Source organism: Oxyura jamaicensis, chromosome 3 (assembly GCF_011077185.1).
Source record: "Oxyura jamaicensis isolate SHBP4307 breed ruddy duck chromosome 3, BPBGC_Ojam_1.0, whole genome shotgun sequence".
NCBI classification, from domain to species: Eukaryota; Metazoa; Chordata; class Aves; order Anseriformes; family Anatidae; genus Oxyura; species Oxyura jamaicensis.
The window spans coordinates 47,347,575-47,371,811 of record NC_048895.1 but is presented as its reverse complement, the minus strand read 5'-3'; the positions used below and the strand labels follow the sequence as shown (position 1 = coordinate 47,371,811).

The following is a 24,237-nucleotide window of genomic DNA, read 5'->3' as shown; positions in this document are numbered from 1 at the left end:
ATTAATATCAAAATATAATTAATCATAATTTAGAAATTACAGCAGCTTCTTAAAGGAAATGAAGGCACACGTTTAAGAGAACTGTTTGGTATTTGCTACTTCTGCAACTGCAGTCTCTTAAGAAAATATGGTTATTTTTATTTCCTGAGCCAGTTGGTGAATCAGATGCTCCATCGTCTTAAAAATTAGAACAAATGACTGACCCTTTAGAATTGTTTAATATTCATCATTATGAAAAATGTTGAAATAATCTAGTGTAAGCACAATCTCTCTGTACCCACAGCTATCTAAGGAATAATACTGAGAAGACAGAAGTTTGGCTCTACTTTAATAAAGAAAGCAAATTAAGAGCATTATGCACTGGGACATCTGAATCTCAGTGGCAGCTGCCATATTAAAAAATAAAACAAAACAAACAAAAAAGAACTATCATTGTGCAAGTACTATGTTTTTCTACTGTAATAAATTCCAGCAAGCCATCCCCAGCATATCATGGTCTTACTGAGTAGAAAGGGGACAGGGGACTGTGAAGGATTCACCTGCACATACAGTGTAAGGTGTCAACAGAGTAAATACAGCTGTAATGTTTTTAATGCTAAGATACATCCATCAGCTGGTATTGAAAAACACTCATTATAATACCTCCTTTCAACATAAAAGGAAAATAAATTTGAGAGAGGGTCCTTCTTTGTCGGGGAAGTAGCTACTGTATGCAAAAAAAGCAGTTTTTATACATTGCTAAGACAACGATGGCAGAGCTGCTATGGCACAAAAGATAGATGTAACCTAATGTTACATTAGATAGATGTAACCTTTTGTGCCTCCTTATGGCACAAAGATAGATGTAACCTAAAGATAACCTAGATCAAAGGAGAGAAAAAGAGCAGTTTCTCTTCCAGTTACATTTCTGGAATGGGTGGGTGATGGAGCACTTGCACAGGTTGCCCAAAGAGGCTGCAGGGTCTCCCTTGGAGATCTTCAGAAGCCACCTGGACTTGTACCTGGGCAGCCTGCCCAGGGCAGCTCTGCTTGTGTCGCAGGTTGGCCCAGGTGGCCTCCAGAGGTCCCTGCCAACATCAGCCAGGCTGTGGTTCTGAAATACTAGCAACTATGTATGTAGTCAGACTGAAATGATCACCATCTGTATTCCTAGGCACGTATCTGTCTTCCCCAGCCAGCAGGGTTCATTAGACATTTGATTCAAATACTCATGGAAAAATGTAATCTGAAAGTAAAATTTTAACTGGTTTCCTTTTCATTTGTGACTGTGGTCACCCGTGCTGGAAAAACCCACTTTAGTCTCCACATTAAAGGGCAGTTTTATTTCACAGCATGGCTTGAAGTGGTACATAACACTATTTTCCCTCTTTCCTGTAATTGGTATTTTTTTTTCATCTTTTAAGATGCTTTATAATGTGTAATCTCACTAAAAACACATACCACAATAAGTTGGTAAATACTATAAATCATGCATAGACACCTTAGTGCTTCTAACAGAATTAAAGTTAAAATGTACTTTCTTATCCTATTAAAATGAAAGTAAAACCTGTATGTTATTTATCCCAGGCAGAAGCAATATTGTTTCGCAAAGTTTATTTTGCATCAAAGAATTGTTGTCACTGTCTTTGGTAATGGATGGAATGTCATTTTTCATAAATGAAGAATATTTTTATTTTTATTTACTGTATAGATATTAATTAAAGAATTGACATTCAATCTTTGAAATCTTATATTTTTATTATTTTATTTTTTTTTTTAGTGGAGAAGAAAAAAATGATGAAAAGGTTTTAAAAGTCTTTTGCGATCACTCAGTGCTGAACTTTCCTACTCCTAATCAGTGTCACAGTATCTTAAACAGGCTCTGGGAACAGCCATCCCAAGGCACCACTGGAGCTGGATCTCTTACACAGTGTGGTTATTTCCTAGTTTTGCTGTTTGTCACAATGTCAGAGAGTGGATCCACGGAAAGCAGCTGTTGTCTTCCTTTTACATAGTAAAATTGAGACTTTTAAGAACTCTGGCTGTCTTACTTAGTTTTTGTGTGGGCAGAACAAGAAGCAGGTCTCACCTTCAATCAAATATTTAAGAATCTCAGTGATAGCATTATTTATTATTTTCCAGAAGTAATACATACATACAGCCAGACAGCCACAATGGCAAAATTTGGAATAATTCTTCAAATGAGGATGTGACAACTTTGGAGGACCAAATGATTGTGCCTAGTCAGAAGAAAAATCTTACTGAAAAGACTGAGGCTAGAAACACATTGTTTAATACAATTCCCAATCAGAGGGGAATGGGACCTTAAGCAGAACCACTGAAAGTTGGTGTAATACAATAGCTTCCTTTGGTACCCCTTCATTCCTTCTGCTATATAGGTTAATATGATTTTTATGAACGACACTTTTTTTATTATTTTTTATTTTTTCCATGAGAAGATGTAATAGCAGTACCTCTGTAATAACAACTTTCTTCAAAGACATAACAAAAAAAAAAAAAAAAAGACTTTTTCAGGTAGAAAAATAGGCATTATTTTATCTTCTGATATTCATTATTACTAAAAGCAATGAAGACACTGGTTAAGTGATAGCTGAATCAGACTTGCAGTGTCATGTGTTCATTCTTAGGAATGAACAGAGTAGCACTTAAATTTAGTTAATGCTGATGTCCTGCCCCAAGTCACTGAAAGTAATAGGAGAATAAGGAAGAGCAGATGACACAAAACCCTTTTAAGCACAAGACGTATATATCTACAGTCAAAAATATTAAAAATATTGGTATCCACTAGTCAGCCTAACTAGGTTGACTAGTGATAGACTCTCCTTTGCTATGATGGAAGAAATATCCCATTCTGAGACAGATTTTGCTATTGGAAACTGCTCAGACTATCAAATAGATATCTAAGATAGAGGTTTTTTATCCACTTCAGCATGGAATTGGGCCTGAACCACAGAAAATACTGCAAGACAGGATTTATTATCATAATGTAGTTCCGCACTAACAGACTAAGAAGTTTTATCATATTTAGCAGGCCTTTCACCATCAGATCAGGTCACGAGAGAAGCTAGCGCACACACAAGTACACTTGCCTGCGTGGCTGGTAGGGATAAGGCTCCAAAGCAGCCCGATTTCTCTCTGGCATTCAGCCACAGCGGAGGCTGGGCTATACACAGTGTACAACATCTCTACCTTAAGATGTTCCCTCATTCTCAAAAAGCACTGATTCACAAAAAAAAAAAAAAAAAAAAAAAAAAAAAAGTATATGTTGACTTAACATAACTAACACAAAAAGCTTCTTTGAATCTGTGGAAATCCTGGAAAAAGAGCTCCATGGAAATTCTGGAAAAAAGAGCTCTGAAGGCTCTTTTTCTCTTCACTTGTCTTCTCTAAGCATTATTAACATCAGTGCCCAGTGAGCAGTTGAGATATCATAATTGAGATTTTTTTTCATTATTTATTCATAAATTCACCATTTATTCATAATTATTCATAATGTTTTCATTATTTCTATCATGTAGACAGAAATACATATATGGAATACGTATAATTTCCTGTGTGTGCTACTTTTATCGGCCAAATACAGGGGAAATGAAGCTATTTTTGTAATCACAGGTTTATTAGCAGGAACTTAACAATAAATTGTTGCTTCAAATTTATTAGTTTGACCAAGGAGCATGCATTATTACGACGACAACTTTTCCTACACATAGTATTTCAATAGAAGTATTTTAACACATATTGTTTGCAACACAGCTAAGAAATCTCAAAAACATTTTTATCTTCACAGCAAGCATGCCATTTTGGAGAGACAAATACATACTTCATCCAGTCTCAGGAATTCAATCTCATATTTAATATCTTCCCAGTCTGTGAATAAGAGCAGACTTCATCACATTGAACTCCACAGGGTGGAGCTTATTTTGCAGTTTAGCTTCAAAGGTCAAATTGATTATTATTATTTTTTTTTTCTATCCCAGCTTGGCCCTTGTCACTATCTGTCATTCAGTCACAAGAAAATAGACTATTGATGCTAAAGACCCTTCATGACTGGCAGCTCTGAAACAAAACTGTGCCAAATAGACATCACTATTAGTCTGTGCACCAGGCTTAAAAGAGAGTAACCAGTAAAGCAGGCAATCTTGGTTGCCCTGGAGGCTGCGTGTAACATTACTCCAGTTGTGGTAACCAGCAGTGGTGAAGCAGCAGAGGCATGGGCTAGATAACTGTGGAGCTGCTACGTGCCCGTTTGTCTTTCAGCCAGCCTTGCTCCAATGCAGTGAGTGGTATTGCTTCTTTCCTCTGTCACTGAGCCAATTTCAGGAAAAGTATGTGATCCGTAATGAGCAATGGTGAGAGGCAGTCCACTGTGGAATAGACTTTTATAATGATACATTAAACAAAATACATTTAAAGTAAATTATCTACAGGAACAAAATCACCTTTACCAGGACTGTCCCATAAGTGAAAATCAAATACAGAATTCTATGAAATAAACTTGAAGACACTGCCTTTTTGTTTTATATTACTGAAAATCTCTGCTAAGCCTATATTCATTAAAAAGGAAACACCCTACTTAAATAAATACTAAAATTATATTAGGAGGTAAAAACTCAAAGATAATGACTGGAATAAAGGCCTTTCTCTTCCTAGGAAACATGAAAGTATCAAATTCAAAATACTGTATTTTCAGCTATCAGGATGACCACTTAAGCTATCAATGATTTGTCAGTCACTGAGGCAGTTGATTTTTGAGCTTTTTCCTTGCCAGAACTATGATGCACAACACAGCCTACGCTGAATGACATGATACCAAAATGACAAGCATTTCATAGTGCCAGAGAAACAAAATTCATCTAGTTTTCATTTATTTATTAGATTTAAGATGAAAAGCTATAGATAAAAGTAATATCCATAATATGGCAAACAATGAAAGAGTATTTCTCTGGCAGAGACGGTTTAATGAAGGTATTTAAAAACAGAGGCTCCCCTGGAGCACCAAGAGCAGGGACAGAAGCAGACTGTCCCTGGGGGCTTCAGCCACTGAATAAAATCCAGATGTGCTTTGGTGACAGGAACTAAATATCATCTCAGATGCAGTCAGTTAAATCAGATTCAAATGATCTGAAAAGTTCTGAAATAATGTAAGCTACCAAGAAAAGGTATAGAAGAAGTTAATACAAGCACCCTAGGAGTTTTGCATAACTAGAAGATATACTGAAAACTCAGACAGCACTACCAAGGACATAGTGTGAAGAATTACAAACAGTAATAAGTTATGAGTCCCTGCAATGGAAATGGCCTCACCATAAAGCCATTGCCAAAGTACGGAGACCCAACGTCCATTTATGGCACTTCAATCCTGATTCTTACCCTGGCTGAGTTTTGCATAGAGAAATCAGAGACTGAGTCAAATGACATTGTCTTGTGTACCAGGAGTATGTCACAGAGTCAGGTACATTTTAAAAGTGTGCTTTAAGTACACAGCTTGGTGTATAACAGTTTGCAGAAACAGGCTTTCCACTGCATTTTCCTTTTCATTATAGAGTTAATGTAAATGCTAAAATAAAAATAAAAATAAAGTCTCAATGTGACCTGGGTGGGGTTTTTTGTTTATTTTATTTTATTTTCCTGAAAAGGGGAATGCCCTATCTGAATCATGGCTACTGAAACAAACTGCAGCACCATAAGAAAAAAAAAATAGATTTTTTAAAGCTTGAAAGCAACAAAAGTTATAAACCGGTGTGAAGCTGATGACTAGAATTTTTGGAGCTATTTGGACAAAGTTGCTGGCAGGCTTGTATGTGGTCTACATGAGACTCCCACGCTCCAGTCTATCCATACATGCTTTTGTGCTTGATTAATTAGAGAAACTAGGGAGAGGTGATACTTTTGCAGTAACTGATGTTTCCTTATAATTAAATCAGTCTGGTATATATCTTCCATAAAGAATCAGGTCATGAAATGTTCATAAAACGCCAACATAAGTGTCATCTGGAAAATTACAAATTTAATATTTAGATGGATGTCTCGGGTGAAAATAAAAATAGTGGGCTCTTTAATTTCATGGAAAAACAGTATAATAAATTTACTCGGGGCATCATATATTAAAATAATGCTATGCAAATAGGAATGACAGTTAAATAAGGTTTTAGAATAAGACTGTTTAAATGAATAAGTAATATTTTAAAATGTCAGTCAGTCAACACACCATGAAAAAAGAAAGCTCAATTTAATTAGCTTGGTCATTTGTGGCTTAGGTAGAGAAAAGAATTAGCATGTTGAGTAAGTTAAAGCTGCCCAAAGCTTTGTGTGGGTTTTACAAAGGTATTCACTTTCATCTCAGTGAAAGAATTACTGTAACAAATGCTGGCTTAGATGGTGCTTTGCTGCTTATGGCACAAGAGAGCTTCTTAAGCAACTTCCTATGCTGCCTGGTAAAGGTCAGGCACAGTTTACTGAGCACTGGATAAAATATATCTTAAAAAAAAAAAAAAAAAAAAAGTCTTTTCTGACAAATCTCTAGTGTGATTTTTTATAGTTCACCTATGTCCACTTCATGGACATCACCAACTTCTCTATAAAAGGGAAATCATAATACCAGTAAAGATCGTAATACCAGTAAAGATGAAGTCTATTAGCAATCGTTGGCACAGTCGAGTTGGGACTGGACAAGCAACGTAGAGGGTTTGTGGTAACACGCTACCTTCTAACTTGTATAATTTTTATTTTTTTTTAATATACGCAAAGATCAAGTTTTGATAACATTTTCAGCCTGACATAACTTGCTTACTGTAGACTGTGATGCACTGAAGAAAGCATAGCATATACAAAGCACCAGCTCAGAGACTACGCTTTTGCCTAGCATTAATGCAGGGAGGTTTCTACATAGTATTGAAAAATAAATGAGGCCTGGTTCAAGCTTCCCCTGCTGGAATTACTTTCTGTCTCCCTGGAAGATGGACAGCAAGTGAGAAGAAAAAAGGTTGCTAGGGCCAGGCACATATTAAATCTGCACCTAATCTTCATAACCACAGGACTGAGGTAGATTGCATGTATTTATAAAACAAACTTACTGTTGCTTAGCACATTCACTACCGTAAGTGTGTCCTTATTGCAAATATTTCACTTCTGGAAGCACTGAGGACTGCCAGCCCAAACTAATGGAACAGTGCACTTGCTGTTCTATCTGCCTTGCTTCACTGAGGTTGAGAGGGAAGGAATAACATATTTTCTTTATTTTGGGGAGAAAGTAACAAGATCCTGAACTGCAAATTATTTCTATAGACCTTAATAAAATAATGAAACTGTCAAAAATTATCATTTGACACTCTCTAAAATATATTTCCCTTTTCTCTTTTGTACTTTCATACTGAAGTACCTTATCAAATCTTTTGAAAGCTGTTATTTTTTTTAACCAATCTTGAAATTGGCAAATGCTTCCACTGCAAGTTTCCAGTGACTTTCTGTTCATACCTAATGCAAAATATGCTAACAGAAAAAAAGATGCAGCTGTCATTCAATGGAAATTAACAGCTTGTGTATATTTATTGACACAAATTTTGTCAAAAGAATGTAGGTCTGCATACATTCCAGACAATCAGGTACTACAAGTTTATTTAGAAATATGCAGTACTGGATTTTTTTATAGTAGTGTTTCCTTTCTTTCCTTTTTTTTTTTATTATTTTATTTTTTAAATAATGGAGTCATGAGGAATTCTTGGGAGACAAAGTGAAGACTACTATGTAGCCAATATCGTAAGAACTTCAAGTTTGTAAATGTATTTAAGTCTCCTTAATACAAGAAACATAATGATTCCAAATCAAACATTACAGGAGTGAAAGTGATAATTTCATAAGCCTGGCCATGCCTAAAGAAGACACCAAGTCTAGGAAAGGACACATGTTCTGTGCCGTCCTTGCAATACACAGACTTCAAAGACAGCTAGTGATAAAAACAATCATTAAGCAGCAATGGCTGTTTGCATTCAATCTGAACACACTGTCACCTGTGTTTATATCCCTTCTGAGTATTATACCAATGGAGATGTACATTAAAGGCAACTTCTGTACCTTGATTTATATGTGATTTAAGCCTATACTAATCACAAATATTTAAGTGTGACTTTTCAGAGAAAACAAAGGCTTTTAGATGTGTTCATTTGAAACATCACAATATGCAACACTTGTAAGCCTCTGAAATAAATTTGAGATATGCAAGTAATTCAGAAATAGCACACAGCTTGAGAGGGTTTGTTGTTGTGGGGTTTTAATTTATATATGTATAAGCTCTACTATACTTTATTGTTTCAATTAGATTACAGTAGCCGGGTTTTTTAAGAGTCTCACAGTGCTATGATGGGGACAACAACATGTCATGATGTTGAAGTATTGGGCTACATCAAGAACATGAAAGTGAAATTAACCCCTTTAAACCACAGCACACTTACACAGTTAAATATGCATCACGGAAAGCTCCCCAACATTTACAGCATGGTAAGGTTCAGTCTTCCACACAAGCCTAAGCCTTTCACAGAACAAACCTGGTTGACAAACACTGTGATTTATGAGAGAGGAAGGACTCTTATTCCCCAGTATCACAACCAGTGAAATTCAGCACAACAGAGGGAAAAAAACAAAAACAAAAACAAAAACAAACAAAAAAAAACACCTCCAGTACTTCACACTACTGTAAATTCAAGTCAAATAACAATGCATCTATTTTTAGATGCAAACCAAGCCTGACAGTTCTACTAACTTTCTGTCCCACCGTAGTAATGTTTCCCTGACTTCACATACACTAGCTGAGCTGGAGAGATGAATATTCTCAGCTGCATAGCCACTTAATTCCTCCTTGTCTCATTCCATAACATTCACAGTCACTGGCACTGAATTCAGGTCTTTCTGTGCCCATAAACACTGATCCAGGCTTTGCATAAGCACCTATAATTGTAACCCTTAAGCATACCCTTAAGTTGTACATATTATGCATACTACCAGGCTAACCATTAGGACTTCGAATATAAAGCCAAGAATGTCTTCACAGGATTGGAGATACAGTTTGCAATGTTTTCCTTGTGTGTACTGCAAGTAGTGGAGATAAGTTAATGAAATCTTCACCAAGCTTTAAATTACTCTTCTCAGACATAAATAGCAATAAAAGATTTCAGTAAAAATACATATATACTTAGCTACATATATGCGAATGGATAGACAGAAATATATATATAATTTCTATACAGTCCAAAAAAATTGAAACACCTGCTTACCCTTGCCAAAGTCAGCGTTCCTTGTTTACACACACTGCAGCGGACCCTTAGTTTCCCAGGTTTAACAGCTTGGCAGAAATCTTTGCAGAAAACATAAAAACTGTTGTAACTAGCTGCACCTGTCAGGAAGAAAAACAAACATACAAACAAAACCATTTGATTTATACTGAAAATCAGTATCAGGCTATAATGAAAAGTTTTTATTTAATAAGTGATAAACAAGGGGGAAAAAATGTTTTTAAGGCCTGAAGACAGCATTGTGATCTTCTTCCCTGGTGTACTTAGCACATTTGAGTAACTCCTGCTTCTTGATCAATATATAAAGGCAAACTACCATTAAACCCCTAGAAAATATATTCTAATTTGAGGTTGAGCTTATCACTGATAAGAAATAACTGTAATCTTTGGCAAGTGATGTATAAGACTAATTACTCCATCTCTCCATAACTGGTGTCTTACTTCTAATCTAGATTTGTATAGCTGCAAGTTTGAGTGAGTCCAAATTGCATGAATATTTCCTTGGATAAACTTTAAAAGATTAGTTTGATTGATATCACAAGAAGAAAACAAATATTTAAGTTAGTAAATTTAGTTTTATTTGTGGAATAACAAAAAACATTTCTTTATTTTTGCTGGCAGTGATATTGCCTAGCGAAGTTTGTAAACTGCTGCCAAGTCAATTTTCAAGGAAAATGAAATGAAATACATTCTGTTCTGGGCAACTATAGAATACGCAGAGAATTGTGTAAGCCTGAGGCATTGCTAATGATTGTGATTTCACTTGCAATCCTGGTCACTGTTTTGAGTAAACCGCTTTGTAGGATGATTATTCTTATTCCTTAGAAAATGAAGGAAGATTCATAATGTGGTTTTAATGTAGACTAGTCATCTCCAAGTTCAGACACTCAAGCTTATTATCAGAACTTGAACTGAGACCAGAACAAAGCTTTAGCATTCTATTCCCAGTATCAAGAGGAATAGTTGTGGAGATTTGCCTCAGCAGGGGTGAACTTTAGAATCTGTAACAGTCCCTTAGAGAACAAAACTCTTCTCCTTTTTCTTCCCCATCTTGCTACCTCTCCCTACTTTTATCAGCAATACACCCTATATACACTACAGTGCTAATGTGTTACCACCTTATATATCATCAAGAATAATGTTTTTCAACACAACTGATTTACTTTATCTTTACACGTCCTTCACATGATGAATATAAGTCCCTGCATTCTGCTACTGAAAATCCATATGAATTTCATGTTACACCTATTCATAGGTGTCAAACATTTATGAGCAACTAGTTTCCAAAAGTCAACCTCAGAGAACTGTCATCCAAAACTTTTTTTCTAAGAAAAAAAAAGATGTAGATCTCTCCAGAGACATACACTAATGAAGGAGCAAATTTTGTAACACATGGTTTTAACACGTATCATTTCTTTCAAGTTTTCAGAAACATAAGTGATGTCTCCAATATTAATTTTAGTAAACTGATCTATCAAGTATTTTCATTATGCTTCCCTGTGAATTATTAATTACTATAACTGAATATAAAACATAACAATTTCAAATGAATTCAGACTCCACAGAAAATTAGCACACATTCACCCTTTCACACATAATGGACACATGAACAGCTGCAACTCAAAACAATTGAGAGCATACTTCTCAAATCAATCTATAACATAGTTCTAAGATAAAAATAGTTCAGCTAAAGATAGAGACATAGGCTGAACTATTCAATAATATATGGTACAAGGTTGAGAGGTGACTCCAAACTAAATTTGTCAAAATTTTGTACATTTGGATGTCTATTTACTCATATTTTACCCAAGGTTCCTAACAGTAGGGCCAAGAACATTTTTAGATTAGCTTCAATTTGAGCTAGAATACAAACATACATACAAATCTAAAATACAGTATTGAAAATGAGAAGGCATACACTGGCAAGTAATTGTATTTTACTTTTGGTAATTCCTCCATGCAGGATCAGCAGGTCAACCAACAAAACAAAAGGGCAGTAAATTTAGTATAATTTGAAGGAAGTATTTAATGACTTAAGTATGCCATTGCTACATGAGGCCCGCCATAAACAAGATGCTTCCAGTAATTCAGACTCGGTTTCAGCTGCAGGCAGTGAGACCAGAGCCAAGTCTGGTATCAACAGTGCTCTGCCATTGCTCTGTTTTCTTGCATGGTCTTTGAAACCTAATTTGACTGCTGCTGCTTCTGTTCACACAGAGAAGCATCTACCTGAGTAAATCTGTGATGCCACTGTCCTGATTCCTCCTACCTCCTTGATGGATTACTGCTATGACTCTAATGAAATCCTTCCAGTCAAACAGAAACATCTTACTGAGTACATAAGCCCTTATGGAATAAAATATTTTTTTAATTGGGCTGATGCCTTTCCTGATCCAATCCACCATTCCCTGATGTCTTGTGTATGTCTGACATTTTATATCAAGTTTGTTTCAAACAGAAAACTACTTGAGGCAGAAATCATACTTTCTGCCTGCTATTTGTTCTAAGCTTATTCCATCTGCACCCAAAGATAAAACTGTATTATTGATAAGAGTCTGCAAAATATTCACAAGATAGTATGGCATAAATCAGCATGACTGAATACTGCAGTAAGAAAACAGCAGTCATAGGAGAAGCCTAAAATGAGACATACTGATGATTTACTGTAAAGGATAAATCTTGTGCATTAGCTTGATATTTACTCCTTGCAAAAACAGACTGCATTTACTCAATATTTATATTTCTTAACACTTCTTATTTTTTTCTTTTTCATGAATTTAAAAAGTACCCCCTATACACATCCCTGAGGCAAAAATTTGAAACACAACAAGAAATAAATTTATAGCATAATGAATCAGAGCAGTTAAGCAATGCAGATGCCCAGAATAACTTTTGAAACATCTCCTACTGCCAGAGAGGCAGCCAGAGAGGCAGATCACTACTTGAGGAATGTTCTGATGTGAGAAGAAAGGAGTAAGTGAAAATTTTCAGCAATCTATTCACCATTTTATACACATATGCTGATCTCAGTCTCACCAAGTGCAGTTACTTTATTCAGTGTATGTCCTGAGAAGCATCACCAGGAGGAGGAGAGACTGAATTAAATACGCAAATGTTAAAAGTTGGCATAGTGTACAATACTGATGACAAGAATTAAACTCTTTACTGACTTGTCAATATCACTGTGAGCTTTAGCAAGGCCCTTGGCTGAGACTGTATCCCCTTGAATAGTTTTTCAGAGGGGAACTGAGAAACAAGGACAAAGAAATCTACTTTATCCATTAGCTCTGACGCAGGAGTAGTAATAAGAATTGTAATTATGGCACCATGCCAGTAATCACTCAAATGGCTGCAGCACCAACCTTACAACCTCATCTTTCCTCATTCAATCATGGTCTATAGGTTTTCATAAAGCTCTCCATTAATATTGTATAACACTTATACTCAGCAAGAATGTGCAGACACAGCAAATTACAAGCTAAAAAAATTGGAAGTCCCTTTAGTGCTGATTCTAATACTGAAGGTGTGCATTAGAACAACAAATAAATTAAATTATAATTAGTAGTCTGTTTGCAGTTACATACATTGGTGGATGGAGGACAACTAAAAGAAAAACAAACATGTATGGCCACTGGAAGGAAGGTCAGGTAACATGGGAGGACTACAGAGATTCTTTTTGCCTTTGAAGGGAGAAAATTTGTGCAGTCAAAGCTCAATTAGAGTTGAAGATAGCCAGTACTGTCAGGGATAGTTAAAACATGTTAACAGCAAAAGAAGGACCAGAGAAAACATTGGTTCATGGATGGTCAACTCACAAACCGGGATGTTGACAAAGCAGTGACTTTTAATGGATTTTTTACCTCTGTCTTCAACACCAGTGATGGGCCCTGGGACCCCTGGAGCCCTGAGATGGAGGACCATGACTGCAGTAACAATAAACTCCCCGCAAACCCCAAACTTGTTCAGGATTTGCTTGCCATCCACTTGGATGCATGTAAGTCTATGGGATTCATTCCAGGATACTCAGAGAGCTAGCTGATGTCATCACAAGACCTCTCTCAACTATTTTTCAATGATCTTGGGAATCTGGAGATGTTCCAGTTGATTGGAAGCTGGCAAACATTGTTCCAATTTTCAAGAAGGGCAAGAAAGAAGAACCTGGTAACTACAGGCTTGTCCATCTCAATTCAGTGTCTGGTAAAATTATGGAGGAGATTATTCTGTGAGTTTTGGAAAAACACCTGAAAGACATTGCAGTAATTGGTCACAGCCAACATGGTTTCATGAGGTGAAAGTCATGCTTAAGAAACTTAATTTCCTTTTATGACAAGGTCACCAACCTGGTTGACCCAGAGAAGACAATTGACATAATCTTAGCAGATTTCAGCAAAGATTTTGATACTATTACTCACAGTATCCTTCTGGACCAAATGTCCAGCATACAGTTAGATAAATACATAAAATAATGGTTGAACAACTGGCTGATGGGTTTGGCTCAAAGGGTTCTAGTAAATGGGGTTACATCAGGCTGGCAGCCAGTCACTAGTGGGTTTCCCCAGGGCTCCATTTAGGGCCAGTTGTCTTTAATGTTTTTTTGTAAATGACTTGGATGCAGGACTTGAAGGTAAGTTTGCTGATGACACTAAACTGGGGAGGAGCTGTTGACTCCCTTGAGGGTAGAGAGGCCTTGCAGAGAGGTCTTGACAAATTAGAGAGCTGGGCAATCACCAACCACATGAAGTCTAACAATATCAAATGCTAAATTCTGCACTTGGGATGGGGCAACCCTGGTTATACATACAAACTGGGGGACAAGAGCCTGGAGAGCAGCCCCTCAGAAAGGGATCAGGGGGTTCTGGTTGACAACAAGTTGAATATGAACCAGCAGTGTGCCCTGGCAGCCAGGAGGGCCAACCATACCTCGGGGTGCATAAAGCATGGAACTGCTAGCTGGCTGAGTGAAGTGATTGTTCCACTCTCCTCTGTGCTCTTGCAGACTTACCTCAAGTAGTGTGTGCACCACAATATAAGGACATAAAATTATTACAGAGTGTCCAAACGAGGGCTATGAAGATGGTGAAGGGTCTAGAGGATGAAATGTTGAGGAGCTAACGAAGTCACTTGGATTGTTCAGCCTCAAGAAGAGGAGACTGAGGGGAGACCTCAATGTGGCCTGCAGCTTCCTCGTGACGGGGAGCAGAGGGGCAGGTACTGATCTCGTCTCTCTGGTGACCAGAGCTAAAGCTGAGTTTTTCATAGGTACAAATGCATTTTTCACCACATGGTCAAAGGTTGGCTTTTTAAGAAATCATCTCCAATATGTCAAACTTAAGAGAAATCTGACTTAGAAGTGCATAACATTTTTGTCTTTCATTTTATTCAGAAGAGATAAATTAGCAGGCAAATGATTCATTTCCATCTGCATCAGTAAATTTTTCTCATAACTTGTTCCAACACTGCAAAAATCATTTCAACAGCTGCTTGGCTACACTGGTCTACCTAAATTGTTCTCTGTATTTGGTGAGAACACTTACAGGGCTGAGTCTTTCAGTGAAAATATGGGAATGTCTCCTTTCTGGAGTCCCAGGAAATGTTTCTCCCAGCTGCAGCCATAGAAAATTCACAATGTCTTTCCTGAGGTGTTTTGTTCTAGTATTTCAATCAATACCTTTGTCATTAAGAAGATATTATTTTTAGTTTTAATTTTCTGTGCTGAAACTAAATTACTGTTTCCTCTACCTATCACCAAAGATATGGAAAAGAAATTATTTTCTTTCTCTTTGCAGCAGTTTTTATATTGGTTTTCTACTTCTTGTGCTATTAAACCCCAATATGGTCATTCTTTTCGTATATGCAATAATCTTTAGATTTCAAAACATTTCTCTTGGAGTTTTCTTTAAAGGGCATTAGGTGTAGCTCCCCAGTCTTGTCACAATATTCCAACTGAAGTCTTTCTTCTTTTTTTTTTCTTCTGTTTTAACCAATTCTGTACCTGTGTTGCTGAATACTGCCAGACAAGTGCAGTATGTATACCGGACCCTTCTGAGAAGCACTGTGTTTTTTTCAGAGTAAATTTCCCATTTGTCATGATAGTTTTGCATTCTAAGACTGTCATCCAGTTTATTAGCATTCTCTCCTAACTTGGTGCTGTCTACAGATTTAATAAATGTAGAGTCTATTTCATCATCCAGATCATTAATGAGAGTATTGATTAATACCAAATGTAGGGCAGACCCATTCAATATATCCCTCCATTTTGATGATGAACTACTACTAACTACTCCCAAGCTACAACTTAGTAGACAAGTTCACAGAAACTCCACCATGTTTTTATACATATTTGTGCTCTCAGTTTGCTGCTGCCAATATGATGCTAAATTGTCAAAAACTTTACAAAGGCTGACATGTGAAATCATAGAAACATAGAATTATGGAATGTTTTGAGTTGGAAAAAATCTTAAAGATCACCTAGTTCCAACCCTGTCATGGACAGGGACACCTCCCATCAGACCAGGTTGCTCAAAGATATATCCAGCCTGGCCTTGAACACCCCCAGGGATGGGCAATCCACAACTTCTCTGGGCAACCTGTTCTGGTATTTACCCACCCTCATAGATTGAAATCCATCCTGCACTTGTTTGCCAAGTGGAAATTTGTGGAGCCCTAGTAGCTTGGGTTTGCCTGTGAGATTACTTTTGTAGAACATGTAATATGTGTGACTATATATATGTGCATATACATATATGTATAATGTAAATGTATGACAAACCAAATTTGTTGATGTAAAACCTAAAATTTAATAAGTAGTCAGATATTTTTTTTTTGCAGTTTTCACTTTCAAATATCAGAAGACAATATCAGAAGACAAAGCCATTTATTGCAGGCTACCATCTTAGTAAGATGCTTAGTGGCTTTCTCTATCAAGTTAATTTAATTATGAAGCTCTAACTGGTCATGGAAAACAAACAAACAAAAACAAAACAAAACAACAACAACAACAAAAAGAATGCAAAAGGCTGCTCATTTATGATCTGTGCATGGACCTGTCTTTTCATCCCAATGAGACACCCTCTTCTACCTCTTCAAAGCTAATTTCATCACAAACACTATTCACAGAATGTATTAACACTGTTCTCTCCCTTTACTGTTTTTGTACAAAAGAAAAACGTAGCATTCTCTGATATGTCTCCCAGTGTTTTGTGCTTTCTCCACATTTAGATTTTTAAGCTCCTTTGGACTTGAATTACCTCCTTTTTTTCTGTCCTATTAATGATGAACATGCTGTGGGAGCTTTATACATGTTAGTGATAGTATAGACCAATTATTTTTATATGCATGACTAGCTAATCAGAAAACATTAGTCATAATCACTATAGATCTCATTCTGAATTCTCTAATCAGTCAAAACACCCATTATCATCTATATGACTGTTTAAGTGAATAAAATTTGAATAGGGATATTAGGAGTTAGCCTACTGTTTTCATTTGAAGCACATTTTCATATAGATGATAATGATTACTGATTCTTTTCTTTAACTCAACTATTTAAAAGAGGACACAGCTATAGGGAAGTCTTTCAACAGACTGAAAATTGCATAAAGCTAACATTGTTTCAGATTCCATTATATTTACATTTAGACTAGTTGCAATTTGTAAAATGTAGACTGGCTGTCAGAGACCTCTCAGATCATTTTAGCCACTTGCACCCACATAATGAAACATAAAAAGTTAGAAGTGAAAAAAGTATTTTTCCAACTGTCCTCACTTTAAGGATTCCACTTGATTCAACACAGTAGGAGGAAAAACATCTGCAGTATATGCCCGGTAGTCCCAAAGCAATGAAAATTTACACATAAAGCTAAACTTTAACAAAGTGTGCAGGTTATATTTCTGCACCAGAGAGAGAGAGAGAGGGATATTACTTAAAATATCTCATTTGCTTTCCAAAAATGCAATAGATACATTTTACCTTTAACCTTTTCTTTTTTTAACTGTCCATAATCTTTATCTATACAGATTTCACAGGACACATAGCTACATGTTGATAATGATAATATTTTCTATGATGCCTGTCTAATTTAGACTATGAGAATGGTATTTATTTGACAGATAGGTTCATAAAAACTGGTCAAACCATATTTTTTTTTCATAAAAACTGAGAAAAACTGGCACTTTTATGGTTTGATTTGATTCATCCTAAAGTAGATATAAAAATATATAAGTATATCAGATACATTGTGCCTAAAATAGTCTGTTTCTCTCTGTTGTGAGGATTTAGGACACCTAGGTCTGGTACAGATATTTACAGATATTTACATTGCAGACCTATAAAATTAGGTGACATGAATCCTATTTGGTGATACTGTGGACAAGAACTATTTTTTTGCCTGCAAATGTGATAGTTACAGTATTTCTGCAGTATAGATAACAATATTAAGAAGACTGAACTTAAAAAAATAATTCATTTTCTTGAGACTCAAATATGATTTTGAAAATGTCAGATAACTACGGCATATGGAAGACACAACTGTTTGGAAAAAAAAAAAAAAAAAGAATTGTCAGTGTAACAAGGACTACAAAGGAAAATAAGAGAGGATATTAAGAAGAGTTGGAATTTGGCTGAAAAGTGTGTATATAATGCCCATGTAAGAGATGGAATATTGAAGTACTTAAAAAAAACAACAGGGGGACATTTAGCTTTTAGGATCCTTCTCTTCCAATTAAAAAATTATGCTTGCAAAAAACAGGAGTCTTCTAATAATTTTAAAAAAAATCTATTTCAAATATCTAAAATTTGGGATGGAGCAGGGGAAAGGTTTCTTAGGCTTTCTCTTTCAATCTTTACCATAAAAGAATATTCTGTTACCCTCCTCATTTTATTTTGTTTGTTTGTTTGTTTTCCCAATATCTGAACCAGTAATTATAGTGTTTATATATATGTGCATAAAAATTGAAATTGAATAAATAGTGAGGTAGCAAGTTTATGGAAGATAATTCAGTTATTCCAAAAACTAAAACATTAAAAAAATCAGCATTTTTAAGTAGAAATACCACTATTATTAATATATATATATGTATATATATATATATATATATAAAAAAAAAAGGTAGCCAAATAACTGGTTAAAACACAAAAAACAGGTCAGGATTATATGGTCAGTTTTCTCAGTAAATTTCCCAGGAAATTGTGCTAGGACTGTGTTCACCATCAGAAAAAGAGAAATGAACAGTGAAATGACAGTTTGCTGGTGATATGTTTGCATTCAGGGTAGAAAAAATGAAGGCCAATTGGAAAAAAAAAATGAAGAATGCAGGATGCTGAATGTCTAGTAATAAAATGAAAAATGAAATTCATTGTAGATAAATATAAGGTAATGTACATGGGAAAAATAATTTCACACATACAATGGTGGGCTTGACTACTTATTACCACATAGAAACATGATCTTACGTTTATAATAGTTCTACAAAAATCAAAAATGTCAGCTCAATGCTCAGTAGCAATCAAAAAAATAAATTGAATGCTAGGACTTATTAGGGAAAGAAAAAGAGAAAGAGTAGAAAACAGTGCTGTACAAATGCCACCACAAATTCCATGGTATGTTCCATTTTTAAAAGCATTTGCAGTTCTACCTGTTCTATTTCAGAGGAGGATACAGTAGAATTGAAAAGATACAACAAAAGAGGGAATGGATAATCAGTAGCATCCATACCAATCTCTGAAGTAGACTATGACTTTCTAACCCTTCCCCTCCCCCCCAAAAAAAAATTAGTTAAAGGAGAGTATCATAGAGATCTACAAAATCATAAGAGGCTAAGAGGCATAGAGAAGGTGACCAAGACTGGGATAAGTATCCTAGAAGATACCATTAGCAGACTAATTTGCTTTTATACAAGCTACCGGCAGAATCTGTAGACTAGCAATAAAATACTGTTCTAAATAAATCTTTCATCTGAGCTTGTGTAGTCACTGTCATCCTTTCATGTAAGAAAGAGGTGGAAGTAATCTGTTACTACATTTCACTGTCCTGCTGCATCCCTTCAGAAGGACTGAACCTTGGGTATGTAGTTACAGATTCACTGATCCAACCTGATTTGACTTCCAGGCTGCCACGGGAAGGTCAAAGGACAGTCATACGCAGAAGGATGACACCTTCCATGCAAAGCAGATCATGCCCTGTTGGAGGCTTTCTGTGTTCCCTCCACATGAAAAAATCCTGTCCCATAAGTCTTTATCAAATGACTTTCAAATCATTATTTTTTAAAGTTTAGATATTTATGCACTTGCTGTTATCCACAAGTACCCATGGATACTTATAGTCTTTAGCTCTGCTGTAGTAGATATTTTAGCAATTAAAAGACAACAGGTCTTTGTACAATTATTACAAATTTAAATTACTAGATTATAAATCTTAATTTATTTTCTTTGAATTCCCTTGCCTGTTTTTGAATTTCAAGCTGCCATCTGAAGCTTAATAAACTTTATATATTGTGTTCTGCACTGCACCTTCATTTTCTGAAGAATGCTTCTACCACTGTAATATTTAATATAGGTAATATAATTCTTTAAAGCATTGTTTCCTCATCTTGATTATGATCATAACAATACCAATGTAATTTCAAAAGTACTTTTCATTTTCTGTGCTTTTGCTAATACTTCAGTCTTTTTATTTGGTTCTGATCTCTTGGGCATTCAAAAGAGTATGATCTTTCATTCTATTCTTTTCTGTTGTTATTTTGCTTTTCTAAAGCTTTCTTTTTATAAGCAAATATTATTATTTTGAATACTTTTTTTTTTTTTTTCAGAGACATTTTCAAAGAGATTTCACCTGATATAAAGAAACATATTCCAAATAACCTAATAATAATGGCCTACGTGGATGCCTGTGCATACATAGTTTTGTAATAACTTAGTATTCCACATGCACTTTTTCAGGTTTAAAAGCATTACTGAAAAATGTAGTATACCTTAGCCATATTTAGAAAAGATGGGAATTAATACTTTAAGTATTCAATTCATTGATATACATTTGATATTGATATTGATTTGTATTGATATACATTGATATGAATTGATGATTCCACTGTCCTACATCCATTTTCAGAAGAAACCAGAAAATTTGAAATAACTGCTACTTTTGGGAAGACTTGAGAAATCCATGTTTAGTCCACATTTGCACAACAGACTATACAAACGTAGGGAAACGTCATTGGTGCTCTACCTAGGAGTCAGTTTGTACATACATTTGACAAATAAGGTCTGTGACAGTTAAACACCAATATATATAAGCTGCCCTAAATTTTTCATTGCTGTAAATTTCTTTACAGCTTTGCAATAAATTAATTCAACTTAACATTCAATTTTTAATTTTCTATGCAACTTTTTATCGGGGAAAAAAATTATGCCACCTCAGCTTACCAGTAACCCAGCACTTGGCAAGTTCTTCATAGGTTTCATGGCTAATACCTTTCAAGAGAAAAACTGAAGGAGAATGATAAGCTGACTTTGTAAAAATCTATCTTCTCCCAATAGCAGAAGGAAAGATGAGGAACATGATGAAAATCCAACAAATAAAACACTACAGACTGGCATCTAATATTTGTCAATAACAGACTCAGCTCCTAACCACTCAATGAGATTGAGATGTACAATGGTTATAGTGTGTGAAAGGTCATGAAAGTGAAGACAAGTGGTTTATATTTGAAGAACAGAAAACTAGCAACATCATAAGACGAGGGACCTGGTCAAGGTAAAATAAACCTTCTTTGGACTTTGCTGTCTTTTAAGCATAAATATATGAAAAACTATCTTTAATTCCAGCAAAAGGACTGTTGCGTTAATGAAGAACTGAAATACTAATATTCTGTGTCAGGGTTTTGCTTGCACAGATTGGTAGTAATGACTGCTTTATTGAATGACCTACAATGGAGTCTGGCAAAGACACCTCCAAGGCAGTAAATCTACACTAGATCAGCATAGGAATTTATTAGTTTAGGCTCTCAAACACACAGAAAAACAAGCTTAAGGCAACACCTTGAAGCTCGTATTAATAGAACTTTTGAATATAGATGTAACACTATTCTAATAGTGGTATACATTTTCCAGATCTGAGCTTGTCAGATCTGCACAGTTCTATATTGGGTCATGCAGATTTGTCTGGGTTAGCACTACACTAGGCATCTTTGTGCTGCATTCTATCATATTATATGTACATGTCCTTGTAATAAGTGTGCGAGTCTGTAGAGGTTGACAGTAAAGAGATGAAATCAGTGTGCTTAGCAGATAGATAGAAAATAAATAACAGAGAGAAAGTCAGGAAGAAGAATAGCATGGGGATGGTAAAAAGGCATGAAAGTAATGAAAATAGGAGTGAAGCCTGCTGCCTCCCACTGTCCCTATCTAATGACACATACAACAAAAGTGATCCATCCCTAAACATGCAGTACTAGAAAGGCAGAGATAAATAAGACTAGCCAGTCTCAGAAGCCCAGATTACAAAGGAATCACAGAATTTCTGAGGTGGCAAGGCACCTCTAGTCTAGTCTAGTCCAATCCCATCGCTCAGAGCAGGGTCAGCTGCAGCAGGTTGCTCAGAGCTGTGTCCAGGTGGGTTTTGAATGGTATAGAGACTTCACAAACTCTCTTGGCAACTTGTGCCAGTGGTCAACAAATTTGTGCCTGTTCTTTCTTGTCAATTCTCTTAGCACCACTGAGAAGACCCTGGCTTCATCTTCTTCACTTTATCCCCTCCAGCTATTTAGACATCTTGATAATATTCCCCTGAACCTTCCCTTGTTCAGACTGGAGAGTCCCAGCCCTCCCAGCCCCTCCTTGTATGTCAGATGCTTCAAGCATTTAAGCATTTTTGTAGCCCTTTGCTGGACTTGCTCCCATATGTCCAAATTTCTCTTGTACTGGGCAGCCCAGGACTGGACCCAGCACTCCAAATGTGTCTCACTATGGCTGGGTAGAGGGAGTGACTTCTTCGACCTGCTGACAACGCTCTTCCAAATGTAGCCCAGGATGTTGTTGGCATTCATTGCAGCAATGACTGTATTAACTGAACAAAACTAAAATACTGAAGTCATAAATGTGAAGAGATATGGCCAGGAAAAAACAGGTCAGAACACGTCATAGCTGTATTTGGATGTATGAAAAAGTTTGGGAAGTAGCAGTAGCAGGAGTACTATGATCATGGGAATTTGCTAGTCAAAAAAGCTCCCTCCATAATGTAGAATAATACTCAGATGGCAGCACTGTGATTTGATGGTTTTGAACAAGATGATAGAGTAACAGACATACTATCAAAGAGATATTTTGCATAAGCAGTGAAGTTGAGTGTTGGAGATGAGAGCCAGACACTCAATCAAAGAGATAAAATAGTAAAGGAAATTAACAATGGAGAAATCACTTACATTTTAACTCTGAAAAAAAGGCACACAATAAAAGAAGAATGATGAGGGAAGGGAATATTAAGGAATATTCTCTCTGACAGATTACATAAAGCTAATTTGCTGTATTGTATCAGAGATGAATTATGAAAAGATAGGGCTTGGACCAGCACAATGTAGGAGAAGTATTGGCAATTTTTAATAAGCATTCCACATGGTATTTGTTAAAAAGCATAAGGAAGTGTTTGTCATTTCTTAAGGACTGTTATATATTGTATGTCAGTATGTGAGGGTTTGACCAGAGAGATCATGAGAAATAGCATGTTTCAAATTTACCTGCGTTTGATGAGCTAAAAATTAAATCAAGACATTTGAATTTTGGAGAAGAAATCCCTTCATCTTAATTATCAATCTCATTCATAGGTGCACATGTATTTAGTAAGAATGATGTAGACAAAGTATGATGAAGAATACGACCTTATTTGCAGAAAAGTGTTGAAAAGAGTAGTATGTGACTTTATATAGGGACTGTATGGATAGTTGCATTGCCAAGGAGCTCCAAGCTTGAATGTAATTATCTTACTTCCACAATATATATATATATTACCATAAGGGAAATAAGGTAAAGTGAGGTTATGCATAGCATCAAGCCATAAAATATCTCAGCAAAATTAAAGAGCATTATTCAGAAGAGGCCCTTCTGTAAATTCATGTTAGGAATAAGATACTTCAAGACAATTATTATAATAAAGATAATGGAAATTAACTTCAACCCAAGTCACTTGTCACCAGCACCCTTCCACTTTAAAAAAACAGCATCTGTAAAGCATTTCTACTATCAGTGAAAATTGGTAGCGACAGAGAATAGGAAGATAGTAAACTCAAAAATCTTAAAATAACCCAAGCTCCCAACCTCTACATTTTGCAAGAAAATTAATTTGCCAAACAAGGTTATTTGTAAAGAGCAGATGGTTTTCATGAATAAAAATGTATATGATGTACATGTGGAATTTATAAATGCAAAGAGTTGCACACTCCAAATTGCAAGCAAAAATCTTGCTCATATTCAGAGCAATTACTTGCAGAATCAGATGAAATGGACATTTCTGTAAAAGGAAATAAGTGAAATCTATGTTTTGAGGTTGTATGACAAGCTACAATTCTGTTTTCCCTCTTCACCAACCTCATGCTTCAGAGACTGAGTCACAACCACCACAAAAAGTGGGAAACAGATGTATACACAATTGATCTGCAGATTAAAAATACTGTTGTTAGACACATACCGACACACATGCATTTATATTCATATGAACTTAAAAATGTTAAAAATGTAAGTATTTTTTTTTAAATTAATAAGCATGTATGAAGTCAAATTTTTCATCTACTAGGAAAGGAAAATCATTGTACAAATTATACATTATAAATATCATTATTCAAAACTTAAAAAACAAACAAACAAACAAAAAACTATGAAGAAGAACTGGACTGCAACATAAATTAAAATAAAAAATATGTACCTATACTTTAAAACTGCCTTACAGTTACTTTCATAGAATTATAG

General features: G+C 35.6%; 1 protein-coding gene across 2 annotated transcripts in view; it reads right to left on the bottom strand.

Annotated features, from left to right (window-relative positions):
• The window catches only part of PRKN (parkin RBR E3 ubiquitin protein ligase), a 743,993-nt gene that overhangs the window by 461,495 nt on the left and 258,261 nt on the right, over window positions 1-24,237 (bottom strand). For both annotated transcript variants that reach the window (XM_035323308.1, XM_035323309.1), the window contains exon 4: window positions 9,267-9,385. In XM_035323308.1, the coding sequence (XP_035179199.1) occupies window positions 9,267-9,385 (119 nt within the window). The remainder of the gene's footprint in view (window positions 1-9,266; window positions 9,386-24,237) is intronic.